The sequence below is a fragment of the Platichthys flesus genome, chromosome 13, assembly GCF_949316205.1.
Source record: "Platichthys flesus chromosome 13, fPlaFle2.1, whole genome shotgun sequence".
Taxonomy (NCBI): Eukaryota; Metazoa; Chordata; class Actinopteri; order Pleuronectiformes; family Pleuronectidae; genus Platichthys; species Platichthys flesus.
Window position 1 is genome coordinate 14,374,382 of NC_084957.1, and position 16,928 is coordinate 14,391,309.

The following is a 16,928-nucleotide window of genomic DNA, read 5'->3' on the forward strand; positions in this document are numbered from 1 at the left end:
CAACACTATTTAAGTATTTAAACTTTAACCATGTAAGTGATAGATGCCCGAAGGGTGTAATGAGGCAAAGGTGAAAAACTCTGCTCATGGTCGAGTGAATGGTGCACATAAGTTATATGGCAAATTAAATATTAATTTGACTTAGCATCACGAGTGCAAGAGTTTCTTGTTTTGTGAACAACTGAAAGTCTGGCTTTCAGGTGGCTATAAACTAAAGTTTTCCATTAAGCAAACTACTAAAAAGCTACTCATTTACTTGCTTCGCTGAAAAACACCTGCTCCAAACCTTCAGGTAATTTTCTCAGTTTATTTCCAAGCTGTGACTCACACACTCCCTTATTATGAGTGTGCGTGCATCATTTGAACTTGTTGCTATGAGAGTCAGAGGACATGAGTGATATGAATCACTTGCTAAATGAAAGCACGGATCACAGCCGCTACATGCCAACCTCTAACTAAAAGAGATATCTGCAGTGTTGATCTTGTCACTCTTAAAAACACAACCCTGTGAAAAACATTGCTTTGTTGAAGGTTGTATGCAGCCGACTACAATCTCCCCCTTACTGTGTTACGTAAAGTTAAGTTTGAGTGAGTTTATTCAAAAGGATTAATACATGGTAAGAAAAACTGGTATGAAGTGGAGATTTGTGGCACTGATCCTGGCTTTTTGATTGGTTTAATCAGAATCAGAATCAGAATTCTTTTTATTGCCATGTATATTTGCACATACAGGAAATTGCCTTGGTGTGGTTGGTGCACTTTACAAACAACAAATTAAAAACAACAATAGCGAACAATATAAAAAAACAACAATATATACAGTTAAAGAGTTACGTGCGGTTTTAAGGTGCAGAGATTGGTAATAGTGCCAGTAATATAGAGTTATAAATTATGTGCAAGGGTGGATGGGGGGGGGTCAGCAGAGTCAGTGTGATGCAGGGGGCTTGATTGTGAACCCCACTGCCATGGGGAAAAAACTGTTCACGTGACGCGAGGTTTTAGTCCTGATGGCCCGGAACCTTTTTTCCGGACGGGAGTCTCTGGAACAGGTGGTACAGGTGGCAATCTTGTGTAAAGAATCCTGAAATCATCAAATCCCTGCTCTGATCAGATTAATAAAGCCTTGCTTGGGTTTTATATAATACTGGCAAGTAGTAGCAGAAAGCCCCAAAATATAAAGACAAGAAAACAAATATGAGGGTCATTTTGTTAATATCCAAACCCAGTAGAAATTCCTTAGAGTTTTGAAAACTTTTTAATCTCTTCATACCGAAGAAAGTTGCAAAATGTCACTTGACGAACAATGTGGTTATTCAGAAGTTGTAAAGTGAATGTCAATAACAACATAACCACATTAGATAAATTTAAGTGTTTTATCTGGTCTAAATTTAAATAGTTCAAGTATTTCCTTTAAACAGATGCCTTGATTTCTGACAACTTGGATCAAGTTGATAATCACATAATCAATAAAGAATGTTTCTGGTTTTGCAATATTCTTTAATTCTTTGCAAGTCAACAAATCACCTGAATTTACAGGAAATAATAATGACATGAAACAGAAAACTTGCGTAACACCAAACTGACTTTATGTTAGCCAGTTTGATGAGAGTGTAAAACAGTGTCACAACATAAAGAATCACAACACCTTTGATTTTTTTTGTCTCCACAGAACCTTTATTTTCAGTTTCTAAAAATAAAGTCCATAAAAATAACAATGTATATTTGCTCAGCTTTTTTTAAAGCTCATTCCCATACAGCATTCACTACTTATCAATCATCAATATGTTATGCATCTTTTATGCCGGTTACATTATGAACCAAATTCTTCGTACTGAGGTCATTTAACTCTCCGCTTAACTTAATAAACACAACATTATTTACCTTTCTATTTTCTTCTGGTGCTAGGTGTTTTTCAGATCTGTCACCTTCCACTCTGGAATGGATGAGCACAATCCAGAAGTGGTTGAATAACCCTTGAAAATGTCATGAGTTTATTCATGCAGTAATGTGCTCACCCTATTGGCTGAAATGCAATGTCTGCTTTGCATCATCGTTGACAATGTACTTAACTAACTGACAAAGCTGATTTACTACATGTCTTTAAAGAAATGTGTTTTTTAGTGCACAAACAATTTCAAGACGTAAAACTTATTTTGTGTGTTTTTTTTTCACTTTTACTTTGCACACTAAGACACATTTGGTAAAGGGTGCATAAGACCGCAGTGCACTAAAGGTACATTGATGCACCGCATATTTAAAACAGATTACTACAAAAGACAAGTCTACTATCAGCAATCCAATGAGCCATGTATAATATTGGACACAATGCAACCGCCTTGACACACTCTTCATTGATGTGAAACATGAAATGAGATATACATAAAACATAAATTGATCATTGAACATTGGAAATGTTTTCTTATAAAGAGAATAGAAGTAGATCAAAAAAATAAACAAACACGAAACACACAGTAATACAAAAAGCATACAAACCAAAAATTTGAACCATTGAGAAATACCAATATAGCTCCAGATATAACTGGAATTTCGTAATCAGTGACGAAACATATGAGTAACAGCCAATGACAATGAATAAGTACCACACAATAATTAGTTAAGCTAAAAACTCTTTAAAAAACAGGTAACAATTTCTGCACTTCTGTGTATCCCCTCAATTATATGTGCATCAAAATATGTACATGTGAAATACAAGGTGCTAACTGTAAACTGGGCAAAATCATTTTTGATGCAAAACCTCAAGGAGGATAATTAAAACTAGTGAATATAATCAATCACCGTAAAGAAATATTTGTCATATGCAACACCAGCAGAGAAGCAAAACTTCTTTGCAATTAATATGAAGAATTATTTTGTAAATTTCAGAATGATCACCTTATAAAAAGGGATAGAATATTTTGGAGAAAGAAATAACACTTAAAAATGTATCTGTTAAGTTGCCAAACTTGAAAGGATCATCCAGGAAAACTAAATAGTAATGACTAATAATATGACTGTTGTAATAATCTTAGTGTACAAAACTTTTAAGTCATAAAACCTAAAAGTTCAGTTACTACAGACATGTATGCTCCACCAGCAACTAAGCTTACACTCAATCCACAAAAATGAAAAACATTTAAAATCACACATTTGTCTATTTGCATATGTCAAATAAGGCAAATATTAAAATTCACTTGGATTACTACGATTCTCAAAATCCCAGCAGATGCTCTAAAGGATTAACAACAAGCACTGTACAAAATGGACACAGCAGTGCCAAAAAAGCTTCATAGTCATAAATAAGTAAATAGAAGCTTTAATCATTTCAAAAAATTATTAGAATAAGCTATGATCCCTGTTAGAGAACTACAAAAGACAACTGTAAATATTACAGACAGTTTGTTAAAGTACCCAAACCACCCACACACCTTTCAGCTTCATAAAAAGCACCCACCTCCCTTAGTTTAGTGCCAGGTTCAGCTACAGTGAAAAATACACAAACATGAAGACACCCACAGAACAGACGCATAAAAGTCCCATGTTGAGGAGAAGCTTGACTCTAGGGGACTCATACAGCATCTTTGCGATGAGTACTTCATCCTCCTGAGAGTCTTTTGGCTGAGTACTCTGTGCCACATCCTTATGTGAGAAAATCCAATCCAGTAAACGTGTACACCTGCCATTCTCCCCATCCCCATGGCAGCTGTCGACTGCCCTGATCATCTCCATCCTGCTATTACCAAATTGCTCTGGAGGGGTGGTTGCAGGGGAGGTTTCTGTACTAGGTGTTGTGGGCACATGGTCAGTGGATGGGACCAGGAGTTTAATATCGGCCCCATCCAAACATCTCTCCTTTCTGACATCCGGAGGCAGTTCTTTGAGAAGGTTTCCATCAACATTAGGTTGGCTCTGGTCAGTCAGCTTGTACATTTCCTCTCTATCCTTTGCAAGAACCATTTCAACATTGCGGAGCCCCCAGACTGTGGTGTTGCGAACCCGCTCCTCATCTGGTGGGGCAGTACAGAGGCTGACCACCACTGTGACCAGCCCTGAAATCCAGAACAGCCCAGCCGCAAAATACATGTAGTGGACATGGATGATGAAGGCAGGTCTATTATCTGGCTGGTCACAGCGAGGCTGGCGGTAGATAAACGCTAAGATCAGCCGTGTGATACCAAGAGTAAAACCTGTCATGCCCCCGCAGAATGCACCTGTCTCATTACACCGTTTCCAGAACACACCAAGGAGGAAGAGGGCAGCGATTGGTGGAGTGAGGTAGCCAGCAACTTCCTGGATGTACAGATATGTCTGTCCACCTTGCATTTCAATAATAACAGGGACCCAAGCAATGCTGATGATCACCATGAACACAACAAACAGGTGGCCAACAATCAGCAGCTCGCGCTGTGAAGCCTTTTTCCGAACAGTTTGGTAAATGTCCAGGGTGAAGATGGTGCTTGAACTGTTGAAGATTGAGTCAAGATCACTCATCAGGGCGGCGATCATGACCGCCATCATCAGACCCCTGAGTCCCACAGGCATCACAGCCATGACCAGGCGTGGGTACGCAATGTTAGAGCAGCCAGCTTGAGAACCACACACAGACATGCAGTGCTCTGGCCCTATGCAAGCAATTTCATCTGGAAACAGGATACGGGAGATCATTCCTGGAATGACAATCACAAACATGGGAAGAATTTTGAGAAAACCAGCCATGAGTGTGGAGCACTTTGCATGAGCAATGTTCTTTGCTGCTAGTACTCTCTGGACTATGACCTGGTCTGCACACCAGTACCATATAGATGCAGGGGTCTGGCCAAGAATGAAGCCTGGCCAAGGGATATCTTCATCCAGTGGACCTCTAAGTATGTAAAGCGAGTTTGGTTTAGGCTCAATCCGACAGGAAGGAGAATATGTGAAGTTTCCACTAGCTATTATAGCAGTTACATTGGGAACCGCTTGCATGTACTTCGATCTAACACCCTCAAGCCCACCCACTTTGATTAGGCTGATGATGGTTAAGGTTAAGGCTCCACCAATCATCAACACTGCCTGAAGGACATCCGTGTACAGTACTGCCACCAGTCCCCCGGTGACGGTGAGTAATGCCGTCATACTGATGAGCAGGAAGATAGACAGGTAAAGGTTCCACCCCAGGGACTCCTGAATGAAAAGAGCTCCAGCATACAGGTCCACGGACAGCCTGGTAAAAATATACAGCATAATGGATAAGAAAGCAAAGTAAACCTTTAGTCTGTGGCCACCATAGCGTTTTGACAGGTACTGGGGCATGGTGTAGACACCTGAGTGGATGTACACAGGGATGAACACCCAACCAAGCAGCTGCAGAAGTAGTAGTGCATTAAATTCCCATGCTCCAACAGCAAATCCACTTGCTGCTCCTGATCCAGCCAGTCCTATGAAGTGTTCACTGCCAATGTTACTCACAAAGAGTGATGCACCTATCACTATCCATGACATGGAGCGTCCAGCCAGGAAGTAGCCACTCACTGTGCTGCGATTTGCTTTCCACATGGCAAAAACCCCGATGGCCATCACGAGGACAAAATACAGTGCTACCACAGCAATGTCCGCTGCTTCCATTCCAGGAGCCATTTTTATAGATTACTTAAAAAAATTGTATACGATTAGAAAGTACAGCTCATAGCCAATGGAATCCTTACAAAATGGAATATAAATGATAAAAGTTATGGATTTTAATAATAAAAATGGAGCAATGGAAATGCTCTGTTTTGGTTTGCTGTCTGGATGGAGACTGTTGTAATCCACCGTCAGTTCAAATTCACTAGGTGTGCTTCGGCTGGGGTTATCCACCGGCACAGAGGTCGTTCTAGATTTAGAGGAGGATGTTGTAGGCCTCTGGTCTAGAAAAGCCTAGACCTAACATTCCTGCAAGACAGCAAAGACAAAGAAAAACACCTCATTAGAGCCATGATTTTAGAGAGAAAACAGCCAACAAGTTCACAACAACCCTCTGAAAACAGGAGTTACCAGACTCAAGCATCGTGTCACAATCCATAACAAAAAATAATCAGAATCATCACTTTATAAACCAAACAAAGATTATATTTACCAGACTGCTGATGCTAATCAAAACAGTTGGTATTGCATCTGCATTATTTTTCCAGTCTTTGGGATAAGCCTTCCTATGATTCTCTTTGTAAATATATTTAAGACACAAAAGAACTGTGCCACTGTATAAACTTCAAAGAAAGCATAGTCATGCAAAAAAGAAAAAGGCAAGGATGAACAGCCTCTAGCCAAAATACTATGCAGTCCCTATTGCTCAATAAGTGGTCTCACTAGTAACATTTTGAAAATCTTGCAAAATTACAAAACATGCTTGCATAGACTCAAGCATACATTTTGGGGGGGGAAATGCTTAAAATGGCCAATCTGAGCTGGCTCATGATTTAATTTCATTTTATGGTTTTCAGGCCATGCACAGAGCAGAGGGAACGCACATGCCAAGAGGACATTAGCCAATCCCAAAGAATTACCATGACGAATTAAAACATTTTACAATACCATCCGTCATACACACAGCTTATTCGTTTGCATTGTCGAAAGAAAACATAAACCTTAATCTTGGTTGGAAATGAAGAAAACGCATGTGACCTCAGGGTGGACAGGAAAAAACTAACTTGCATCAAGTTTTATTAAACATCTGCTGAGTAATTCAAATTAAACAGATACTTGCAGAAAGTAGAGATGGATAAAATGTGCATCCCTATGTATATGGTGATGTGTGAGTACATCTGGTTTGTGTTAATGACACACAAACACACATTTGGAAGTGTGGCCTCTCTTGAGTTTTAAGTCTGCCATGCGTGGCAGCAAATAACCCCACTCCTTCCATCTTCACAACCAGGCTTTATACATAACCAACTTTCTTTATAAAAGGAGTCTTTGTTTTCATTTTTACCATCTCTTCGTCAATGTCAACAACTCTGTGTTCATGCACTGGCCAAGATTCCCTGGCTCTGAAAATACAGCAATGTCATCTCTTGGAATAATATAATTTTATTTGCAAAGTTATATAATCAGGGATTTAAACATAATCACTAACATCTCGATATGCCAGCATGTACTGAAAGAGCACTCTCCCACACTGCTTCCAAAATAATACGGTGAGAATTAGAATAATTGTATTATTGAATTGATTAAAACAGGCATTCTTTATATTCTAGCCCTTCCTGCAGCACAAGCTGTTGTTGAAACTGGAGCTCTGCCTTAAAAAAGTGTCACGTGAGCATCGGTTGCAGGGTTTTCAAAGTCAAAAGAAATGCTGAGGCAGAACAACAGTGAAACACATGAAGAAGAGGAAAACAAAGAAGTAAGAGTCAAATGGAGTTAGCAATCGAACGCTAATTTAAGTTTACCAACTTCAGATGAACCAGTTTTTGGATTTTCTGGAAAGTATGTTTTTTTTTTAGATGCAAAAGTTGGCAAATATAATAGTCAAATTGACAACAAGTCAATCAGACACATGCCCATCTACAAATCAATCAATGTCTTGTGTAGGTAGAAGCAGCACACAAAGGTTATGATAACAAACACATGTCATCAAAATTATTATGTCCACTCCCTGAATTGCTATGTATAACTTTTAGGTATAAAAATGCTGTGAGACAGTTTCTTCTTCTTTGTTCGGTTTATTGAGGAGTGACAGCCAACGTGGAGGTGCATTACCGCCATCTACTGCTGTACTTCTTTCCATTTTTCCCTTGTTTTGCGAAAACGTCAACAGATATGTTTCCAGGGAATCTAAAAAAAGTGATGAACCTGGCAGCATTGAACTACATCCAGGCTCAGCGCTCCTTTGGGTCCCCTGGAAACATTTACTGTATTTGCATCTGCTTCGCATGTGTTGTTGAATAGTTTTCTTTATCTGCATGTTTTTTTTTTCTATGTGCATGCATTTTTTTACTTTGCAGTGCGCTGAGCTCTCTATGCCACCATATGAATGTGCACCTTACTGAATCAGGAATCTTGAGTGGATGCCGGACAAATAATTGGCCCCCTTGTAAATTATGCCCCGCCCCCACCTGATTTTGAAAAACACAAGATCCGTCACTGACTCAAGGTTGCCGGTGAGGCCAGCTGACGCCATGATGGAGTAGTGACAGGGCACATTAGAAGTGGTACAGAAGAACAATGGCGCTTTAATTAAAGAGGGCAGCGTTGGCTGAGAGCTTGAGGCTGCCTCTGTGAAAACAGAAGCGGGGATGCGACGCCACAGCGCGTGCGGTGCGCACACGCACCAATCGGAACCGGCGGAAACTTCTAGAACAGCCTCTCATTCATCCGGAGCCACTCACCTTCAAGGAGCTAATAGTGTTTCATGCACCACAACATACAACACAAAGGGAGCGTGTGACCTGTGGTGTCGGCCCAGGTGTCTAATGCATTTTGAGCCCGTGTGAAGATGCAGCCCGGAGTCCGTGGGAGACGTTCAGGTGCGATGCCACTTGACTGACAATGGCTCCACACGGTCTGACGCTCACAAATGTCAAATAACGCCATTGATTTTTTTTTAAAATAAATAATAAAAGCCGGAGCTCAGGGGGTCACCACACGCTCACCGAGTTACCGGGCTCCAGTTTTCCCAACACAAACAAACCACCGTGAAAACGTGTACCTTGCTGGCTAACATTAGAAGCGGCGTCACAGATGCTGCGCGCTGCGCTCCACGCCCCGCGGCGGAGATGTGGAAGGAGAAGCGGCTGAATGAGAAGTGGGCTCTGTTCTCCTGAAGGTCCCCGGTCGTCTCTCCTACACTCCTCGGACTGTCTCTCTGCGGCTCCCCCGTCAGACCCTCACTTGCGGTCAGCGTGTGTGTTGATGAGCCGGCGGTAGCTGCGTGTCGCTCCTCCGTCTAGATCCTCGTACCAACCGCTGCCTCCTCCGCTCCTTATAGGCGCCGCTTCTGCCCCACGCCCCACACGCCGAGCCCACCCCTGACTTGTTTGTGTGCAGGAAAACGTCTACTACAGTTTAGCCAAGCTATTTATCCCGGACTAATGCTCTGACTCTTAGGTTTATATAAACCACAGGATACTTAGAACATGTGCATTTTAATGTGCAACCGTTTTACAAAGAGGAAACCAGTAGCCATTGCACACACTTTGCATTGCCTCGTCTCAACTGCGGAAGAGCACTTTTTTACTTAACTTAAAAATAACACATAAATTACACTTTAGGTCCCAGAAAACGGGTTGTAATTAAAGAACATATCCTCTGCACATATACCATTATACTGGCACTCAAGGGTTGTGCAACAAATTTGAGCCTTTACAGTTTTAAACACAAAACACATTCCTAATATTTGCATGCAAATCATACATAAATATCAATGCGTCTCTAAATAACATTGCTGTGATCATTAAAATCATCGAAACTTCCACAAACACCCAGCTCAGACTGATTAGAAGTCTAACTTCATAATCAGTTTTTATAGGATCAAGTTTGTAATCTGGAATAATCTAGAAACTTCCTATAAGAGCCGATGCCTCTGAATAGTTAAGGTTTTTTTTAAATTTGCTTTCTCCCACTTCAATGGAATTTCGTTACGCATGCCAATAATAATAATGCCCATAAGAGATGCTTAAGTTATGCAAACTTAACTTTTGCAACAACACATGCTTTCGTTTTGCGAGTGATCTTGCACAGATGGAGTTATTGGCTGGAAAGACCTGAGGTAGTGATTGAGAGGAAATCGTTGTCATTTGAGAATTTTAGAAGATTTAGAGAAACAGGAGGAAGCTAACCACGACAATGCAGGTACTGTGGCATGAGTGTATGAGGTCATGCTTTTTCGCAGGGTTAACTATGTTGTTCTCCATTAATAATGATAGTTGTCATAATCGTTTTCTATTCAATATAGGGGTAAATGCTCCCAGCCCCAATCATGGGGGGAAACATGCAGAATGGGACTCTGAAATATATTTAAGTGCATGTATATAAGTGAATATGCATGTACATGCAAATGCTGAGACCCCCACACTAAATGTTACAACATGTTTAACATGTGCATGTGTGCAATGTTTGATGAAAGATATTGCAGCAGCTATTTATCCAAATGTTTGCATGTGTCTGCATGTTTTATATCAATGGAAGCCTTCAGCTTCATTTGTAATACTGTCGTGCCACTCCTACCAATAATTATCATTTTAATAACAATATATAATAAAATAACCTGGCATACCAATTTCTCAATGCATTAATAACAAGTTATATTGCTGTATAGAATAGAACAGTTATCATGATAATAGTGATAACCTAACATCGACATAAAGACTGTCAGCTGACTCTGCAGTCAGATGAGAATAACATGGTTTACTTCCAACAAAACATCCTGCAAGGCAGACACGTCTCTGCATATTACAGGGGGCGGGAGACAGAGTAAATTTCCACTCGCTCCCGTGGACGGTTATCTTGGAATTTTCCATTTCACCAAAGACTACATTTCCCAGCAAGCCCTGCGCCATCGTGTGGCGTACTCGTTGCGACCGTAGACTGTATATGTATAAAACGACAGCAGCAGACAGAGGGGCACAGCTGTCAGGAAGACAAGATTTACTCTGAGGTCGTTTATACCTCTATGACGGGAAGTAGACCAAACCGCAATACTGTCATGCGTTGCAAATGAATAACTCACTTTGATTCACTCCATCTCAGCAAATGCGCATGAGAAAGAGGCCAAATGCCTTATGCATTGTCTATACACCAATATATCTCTGTAATTACATTACTACACCAATGTGGTTAATAAATAGGCTAAATAAGATTTCACTATAAAATCCTAATGACATGCTATGATTTTACTTATACCCAGGTTAATATATATTATATTCTGATATACATTCTTATTAAAAATATATGCAGCTCCATTCAACCTCAATTCTACTTAAATCTGAAAGTGGAAGTGAACTTTTGCCAGCGTTTGTCACAAATCCTGATGAATAATATATTTTGTATAACATATTGTATTAAAATCCTATACATGTAAAATTGTAAATTATTATCAAGGGTTTTATTATATTAAATGGATTTACTATCTCAGCTCTTATCTATATCCTATTAAGTTATGGCCTGGTCTCATCTCATAAAAACCTGATGATTCGCAAAGATGCCGTTGCGACTTCCTGTTTCACTGGGTTGTCAAAGTCCTAGTCATAAGACTGGGGGTGTGGATTAGCATCAGCGCTCGACTGCTGTGTTTCACGGTGGGTTGCGATGAGAATACATGATAAATTCCAGTTAGGATTGAGAGTTGCTGCCCAGGAGGATTTAAGTATAAGCAGGGCAAATGTAAGTTGTGGATATGTGGATACTGTACGTCAACTTTCTTCATCAAAGTTTATAAGCAACATTGTAATTACCTCAGAATAAATATAAAAGACTATTAATTTGGAAAACCTAAACAGGTTTTTGTTTCTGTCAAGCATCTAATGGCAATCCTGATTTCTTCGTGCAAAGATTTCTCCATTGTAATTAAAGGTCCAGTGTGTACAATTTAGGTGAGAGTGATCTATAGGCAGAAACTGAATATAAAAAAAATCATAGTGATTTTTGACTAGTGATCTTTATCTAAATGGTACAAATTATAGTTTTCTTTACCCTTTGATGAGGCCTTTATATTTAACTTGGAAGGGGGTCCTCTTTATGAGTCCCCCCCTTACTTCTGCAACAAACTGTCTCTTGTACTGTTTGCACTTTATCACTTTAATCACTACGTTTACACTTTTAGAGAACCTTATGCTGCTGTACTTAAAAAATTCTGTATGTTTACTTAGTATTAGGAAATGTCTTGTGTTATCTGTTGTGCCTGTGCACTTTATATGTTTCACTGTGGGAGTGTGGGAAACGTCGTATCGATTCCTTGTATGTTCTGAACATGTTAAGAAATTGACAATAAAGCTACTTTAACTTTAACTTTAACTTTAACCTGTTGCTGTTGATGGAGAGAGCGATCGGCGAGGCAGGCACACGGCTCAGGTTGCATGCGTTTTATGCACTGTGGGAAGGATCAACGCTTCACTGCGTCTGTCACGAGACGTTGATCCTTGCCTGCTAATTTTCAGTCGATTGGACAATGTCACAAACGACTCCATTTTCACACTGATCAGTAGGTGGCGCTATGACCCTGCACTAATATTATTATATGGATCTGTTCAGGTCAGGATTGTGAACATAGGTCAGAATTTGGGAGCCGGTTGGACAATGCAGAGTGGATTTACAAAGTACTTCCTGTCTCATGGCAAATCAGTAGGTGGCGCTATGACACTGAGGAAATATTGACACATGGAGCTGTTCAGGCTTGGACTCTGATCATGAGACAGGAGTTTGGCGGTAATAGGACAATGCACAGTGGAGTTATGGTCCTATGAATTGACTGAGCTCTTTTGAGCTGCATATTGTAAAGCAGCCAGGAGCAATGCATCAAAACATTTAATTTCCTGTCGCCAGCAGGTGGCGCTGTAATGATGAGTGAATATTGACACATGACAAAATGGCGGACTTCCTGTAGTGTTTTTTACAATGCACCTATAGACTTTTTTGTGTGTCTCGTCATGATACACAGGTGTCTCGATTTTTGTGAAGATCGGTGAAAGCTAATTGAGGGGCTTTTCCTTAGATAGTTTTTTGGAGCCATTTTGCCGCGCCCATTTCAGATTACTCCATAATTCAAATACTTTTTAGAGTTTAGAATTTCCTGCAAACTTTGCTGAGAATTTGAGCATGTCTAGGTCCTGAAAAAGCGCTGAAAGGGAAATAAAAATCCTTCGAAATACAATAGGGCCTCTCACCGGAGGTGCTGAGCACTTAAGATCTCGGGACCTGAAGCAGCCGCGGGGAAAACAGGGACGGTGGGGGAAACGGCTCCACGTTGCGTGCGTTTTGTGCACCGCAGGAAGGATAACACATCACTTCCTGCGTCTGTCATGCAAAGCTGGACCACGCCCACTAATCACGAATAAAGGTTCAAACCATCAAGTTAGATCCCATGGTGGAAATTTCATCTAAATCTAATTTAGTTTTAAAATGAGGCCAACCCTCTTTTTGGCAGTAGGTGGTCCTACCCCTATCACTATATACAGACTAATAGATCTGAGGTGCTCTGGCCCTAATAAAACAAATAATAGTAATGATCATTATCTTCATCATCAATAGTGTCCGATCTGGATCCTGCAGCTCTGGAGTCAGAGATACCAGATAGAGAAATAGGGAGGATAAACCATAACCACATTTACTGTCTGATCTCAAATCTCAATTAGATTCTCGATCATTTTTTGTTTTTTTTTAAACCATTGCTACTGATCTGACAGTAAACCATAGGAATTCTCACTAAGTGAGAAATCATCCAGAAAACATGAGCGTTTCCCAAACAGACATTAAAGTGTGGTAATGTCATGTGTGTTGAGTCTAAATCCAAAATGACCTTTGACTAACCAGCAGTAGGTTTAATATATTATTGGTGTCCGTTTCTGTGCTTTATAACAGTTCTCTATGTTTGATCAGCATCAGTGTTCACTCAATAGCATCTCCTTCAGGTTTATGGGATTCCGGTCACAAATCCACGGTTTTCTTCGCTGCTGGCAGCAAACAGAAAACAATCGACTAGGCAGGAAACCTCTTTGGTGTGGGTTAGTTATTTTCAGCCGGCTATTCTCTGATGTAAGTGGTCAGCACCGCGTGGTTCTCTCAGAGGAGACAGTTAATAAAACAAGTTGTTTCAATACAAGCCTTTGCCACATGAAACATCAAACATCATCCCTTTTGCCCCAACTAGGAATGTAAGCTCATGATTGTTCTACAGTTTCTCTGATGTCACGGTACCCCAAAACTGTGTGAACGCACAAATGTCCTTCCATTCAAGGAAAAAACGATAGCGAGAAGGAATGTAGTAAGGGATAATTTGAGAAACAGGATCACATGAAGATCATGTTTACCCTTACCTATTTTTCTCAGTGCAATTATTGTTGGTAATAACCATCGATGAAGCCCCCTTTGTCAGCTACAGAGTTATAGCTGTACTCAAGTAGGAGTCTCCACAAAGCAGTTCAAGGACAACCTTACAAGTGATAGAGGCTCATGTGCAGAAATGCAACTATCTGTCCCGCGTGATGTAAGTTTGATTGTACCAACACTGCTTGTGTGAGAAATTAGAAGCTCTGCCACATAGCCATCATCCACAGCTCAAAGTAATATCACAAATATTTCTATTCATTCTATGACACCAGCTGATTTTATAGGTTTTCCTCTCTGATTTCATAAGGTGTTGTTTATGCATATATATATATATATATATATATATATATATATATATATACAAATATGTGTAGGCAACCCCATATTTTTACGGAGGGTTTTAATAAATATGTGTACTTTTCTCCAAAAGCTGCTCGGTCCTCCACATTTGTATTTTAGGAAATTTGAAGACATTTGTGCATGCTTTATATCCTGAATTCATCATGTTGCTGTAGATCCTGCATGCACAACATTTAGCAAGATCATTTGATGTTGCAGACATCATACAAATTCGGATGACATTGTGCAGCACGACTAAGGACAAAGGAAAAAAGAGAGGGAAAAAAATCTGTTTTCATTTTTTCCGTCTTGAACAAAAGTCCAACTTTCCACTTAATTTATTAGTTTTTTGAGATATCTCTTTAAGTGACAGACAAACATGGAAAAACAACCCCCTCGACGAAGGCAACAATAATGCCATTGTTTCCCCCTCCCTCATGTTCAACTTAGTTGTGGCTGATTAGAAACACCAGTGTCCTGTTACACAGCATTCTTCATGTGCCCAGTGTTGGGCCTTTGTAAATGTATCCATTTTTGGGCAATTCAATATCGACAACAAATTAATACTAAAATATCAATGGCTGTTTTTTGTCTTTGGAACAAAGGGGGATTTGGCCTCATCCACCAAAACAGCCTGCACACATGACCAGAGCTCCCAGTTTGCGTCACATACTATGCAACCTGACCGTCATTGTATTAGTTGACCACACAAACCCTAACCTTCCTGAACCTGAATGGTGGATCTCACGGGGCTACAGTTTTCATGTGTTTGTGTTGCATGTAAACCTGAATTTGCAGAAGCAGAAAGGACCTTGTTTAAGAGGTGGTCTTTGTCACAAGTAGTCGAGAAGTTTCAGGTGAAGTGAAAATTAAAACAGAAATATATAATCTGCATAAATACACATTGCTCAAAAACAACTTTCTGAAAGGGGGGAATCATGTAGCGGATCGGGCTGTCACTAGATTTCATGAACACTCAAAGTGTATGTCACATGTTTTATATAGAAGCTTCACAAATGGCCACATAAAGGGGCTCCATCAACTGAATGTGAAAAACGTTTTACACTAATCTGTTAAGTCAGACAACCAGCATGGTGAGCACATACTGTTTGATTTCCATATTAGACTTAAGGCCTTTAAATGCTCTATCTGTTTTTTATGTATTTCTTAGATGGCTTTGAAAATGACAACTATTTGGTCCACATGTTTTTGTCTGTTAAGAGAAAAGATATAAACTTATATCAAGAGACAATGAAATATTATAATGCCAGCTTATCATGAGAAATCTAATCATCTAAAATGTCAGTTTTCTTGGCTGTACAAATGTCCCTGAATCCCAGCAAGGGCCTCACTGTCCCTGTTTCATTTTTATGTTACTAACAATGACTCTTTGGAAAAGTGTGAAACCCCATGAACACTTAAAACATGCCCTAGGTTGTATATTTAAGATCTGTCGGGACATTACCATCTATAAAACTATACATTTGTTTATGATGTTTGAACCATTACGCTTGGTCATGGCCACATTATTGAAGTACAGGCAGGTTGAAGAATGTTTGAAAATACAACAGCTCCATCTATGGACCTAAAGTTGAACTTCCAGACCATATCTGTATATCACCAAACAGTATACATACTGTGTATAATTAAGACTTAGGTTACAGCAAAATAACAAAATGATCTGAAGAACTATCCAACAGGAATGTGTTGAATACTTAGGGTGACTTCAAGATGAATACTTATCATTCTCTATTTGAGTACAGAATATATGACAGCTCAGCGAGGTTGGTGCTGTAATTTTAAACCACAACTTTTCATATTAATTTCAAGTACACGACAGCATCCTATGTGGGCGAAAATAACAAAAGCCTCCTTTAACGGGGAATTGATGGGGCTGTATGACAGTTCTGGTTCAACTCCACGGATTAAAAACAAAAGACGAACCTGGATTGATTTGTCCCAAAATTCAAGAGGAGTCTCCCTACCCTGTCTAGTGCCCCTGAGCAAGGCACCTTACTCCCTCAACATCTGCTCCCCGGGCGCTGTACATGGCTGCTCACTGCTCTGTGTGTCCCGCACCAGATGGGTTAAAAGCAGAGGCTTAATTTCCTAAATCTGCATGAGTGTGTCTGTGCATGTCTGTGCATGTGTTTGGGACAAATAAATGGATCTTAATCTTAAAACCAGTATTGGAGATAGAATATACTATGGATTTTTTTATCTGCATTTAAACCAGTACAATATTTTTAAATGAATTTTGGAATGAACCTAAGGAAGTGCCTGAGCTGGGCATGGATTTAAAGATGAGAAGGACCCTATACTCTCCAATAGTAAACCAACACAATTTAGTTGAATTGATTTGTTTTGGCCCTTTAGAGAGATGTAGTTCCTACCATAAACAACAAATTGCTCCTTTAACTAAAACTTAGTTAAACTGTGGAGCAGGTTTTGCAAAGTGAAACAAACTTCAGAAAGACACAACATCCCTGAATGATCTTACTATTTGCTTTGTTAAACAACACAAAAAAAACGTAAACGACATTTTAATCCAGTTTGTTCTGGTGTAATAAATATAGAATGACAAGGGTATATTATAA

General features: G+C 39.8%; 1 protein-coding gene across 1 annotated transcript; it reads right to left on the reverse strand.

Annotated features, from left to right (window-relative positions):
• Positions 1-1,476: 1,476 nt before the first annotated feature.
• Positions 1,477-8,911, reverse strand: slc5a3b (solute carrier family 5 member 3b). Its single transcript, XM_062402797.1, has 2 exons — positions 8,660-8,911; positions 1,477-5,907 (listed from the first exon to the last, which is right to left on the reverse strand). Exon 2 carries the CDS (start codon positions 5,611-5,613, stop codon positions 3,478-3,480), a length of 2,136 nt encoding a protein of 711 aa, XP_062258781.1. The 5' UTR covers positions 5,614-5,907; positions 8,660-8,911; the 3' UTR covers positions 1,477-3,477.
• Positions 8,912-16,928: the final 8,017 nt, after the last annotated feature.

Coding starts and splice junctions, on each gene's coding strand:
- slc5a3b (XM_062402797.1), bottom strand. CDS start 5,613: ATGGCTCCTGGAATGGAAGCAGCGGACATTGCTGTGGTAGCACTGTAT.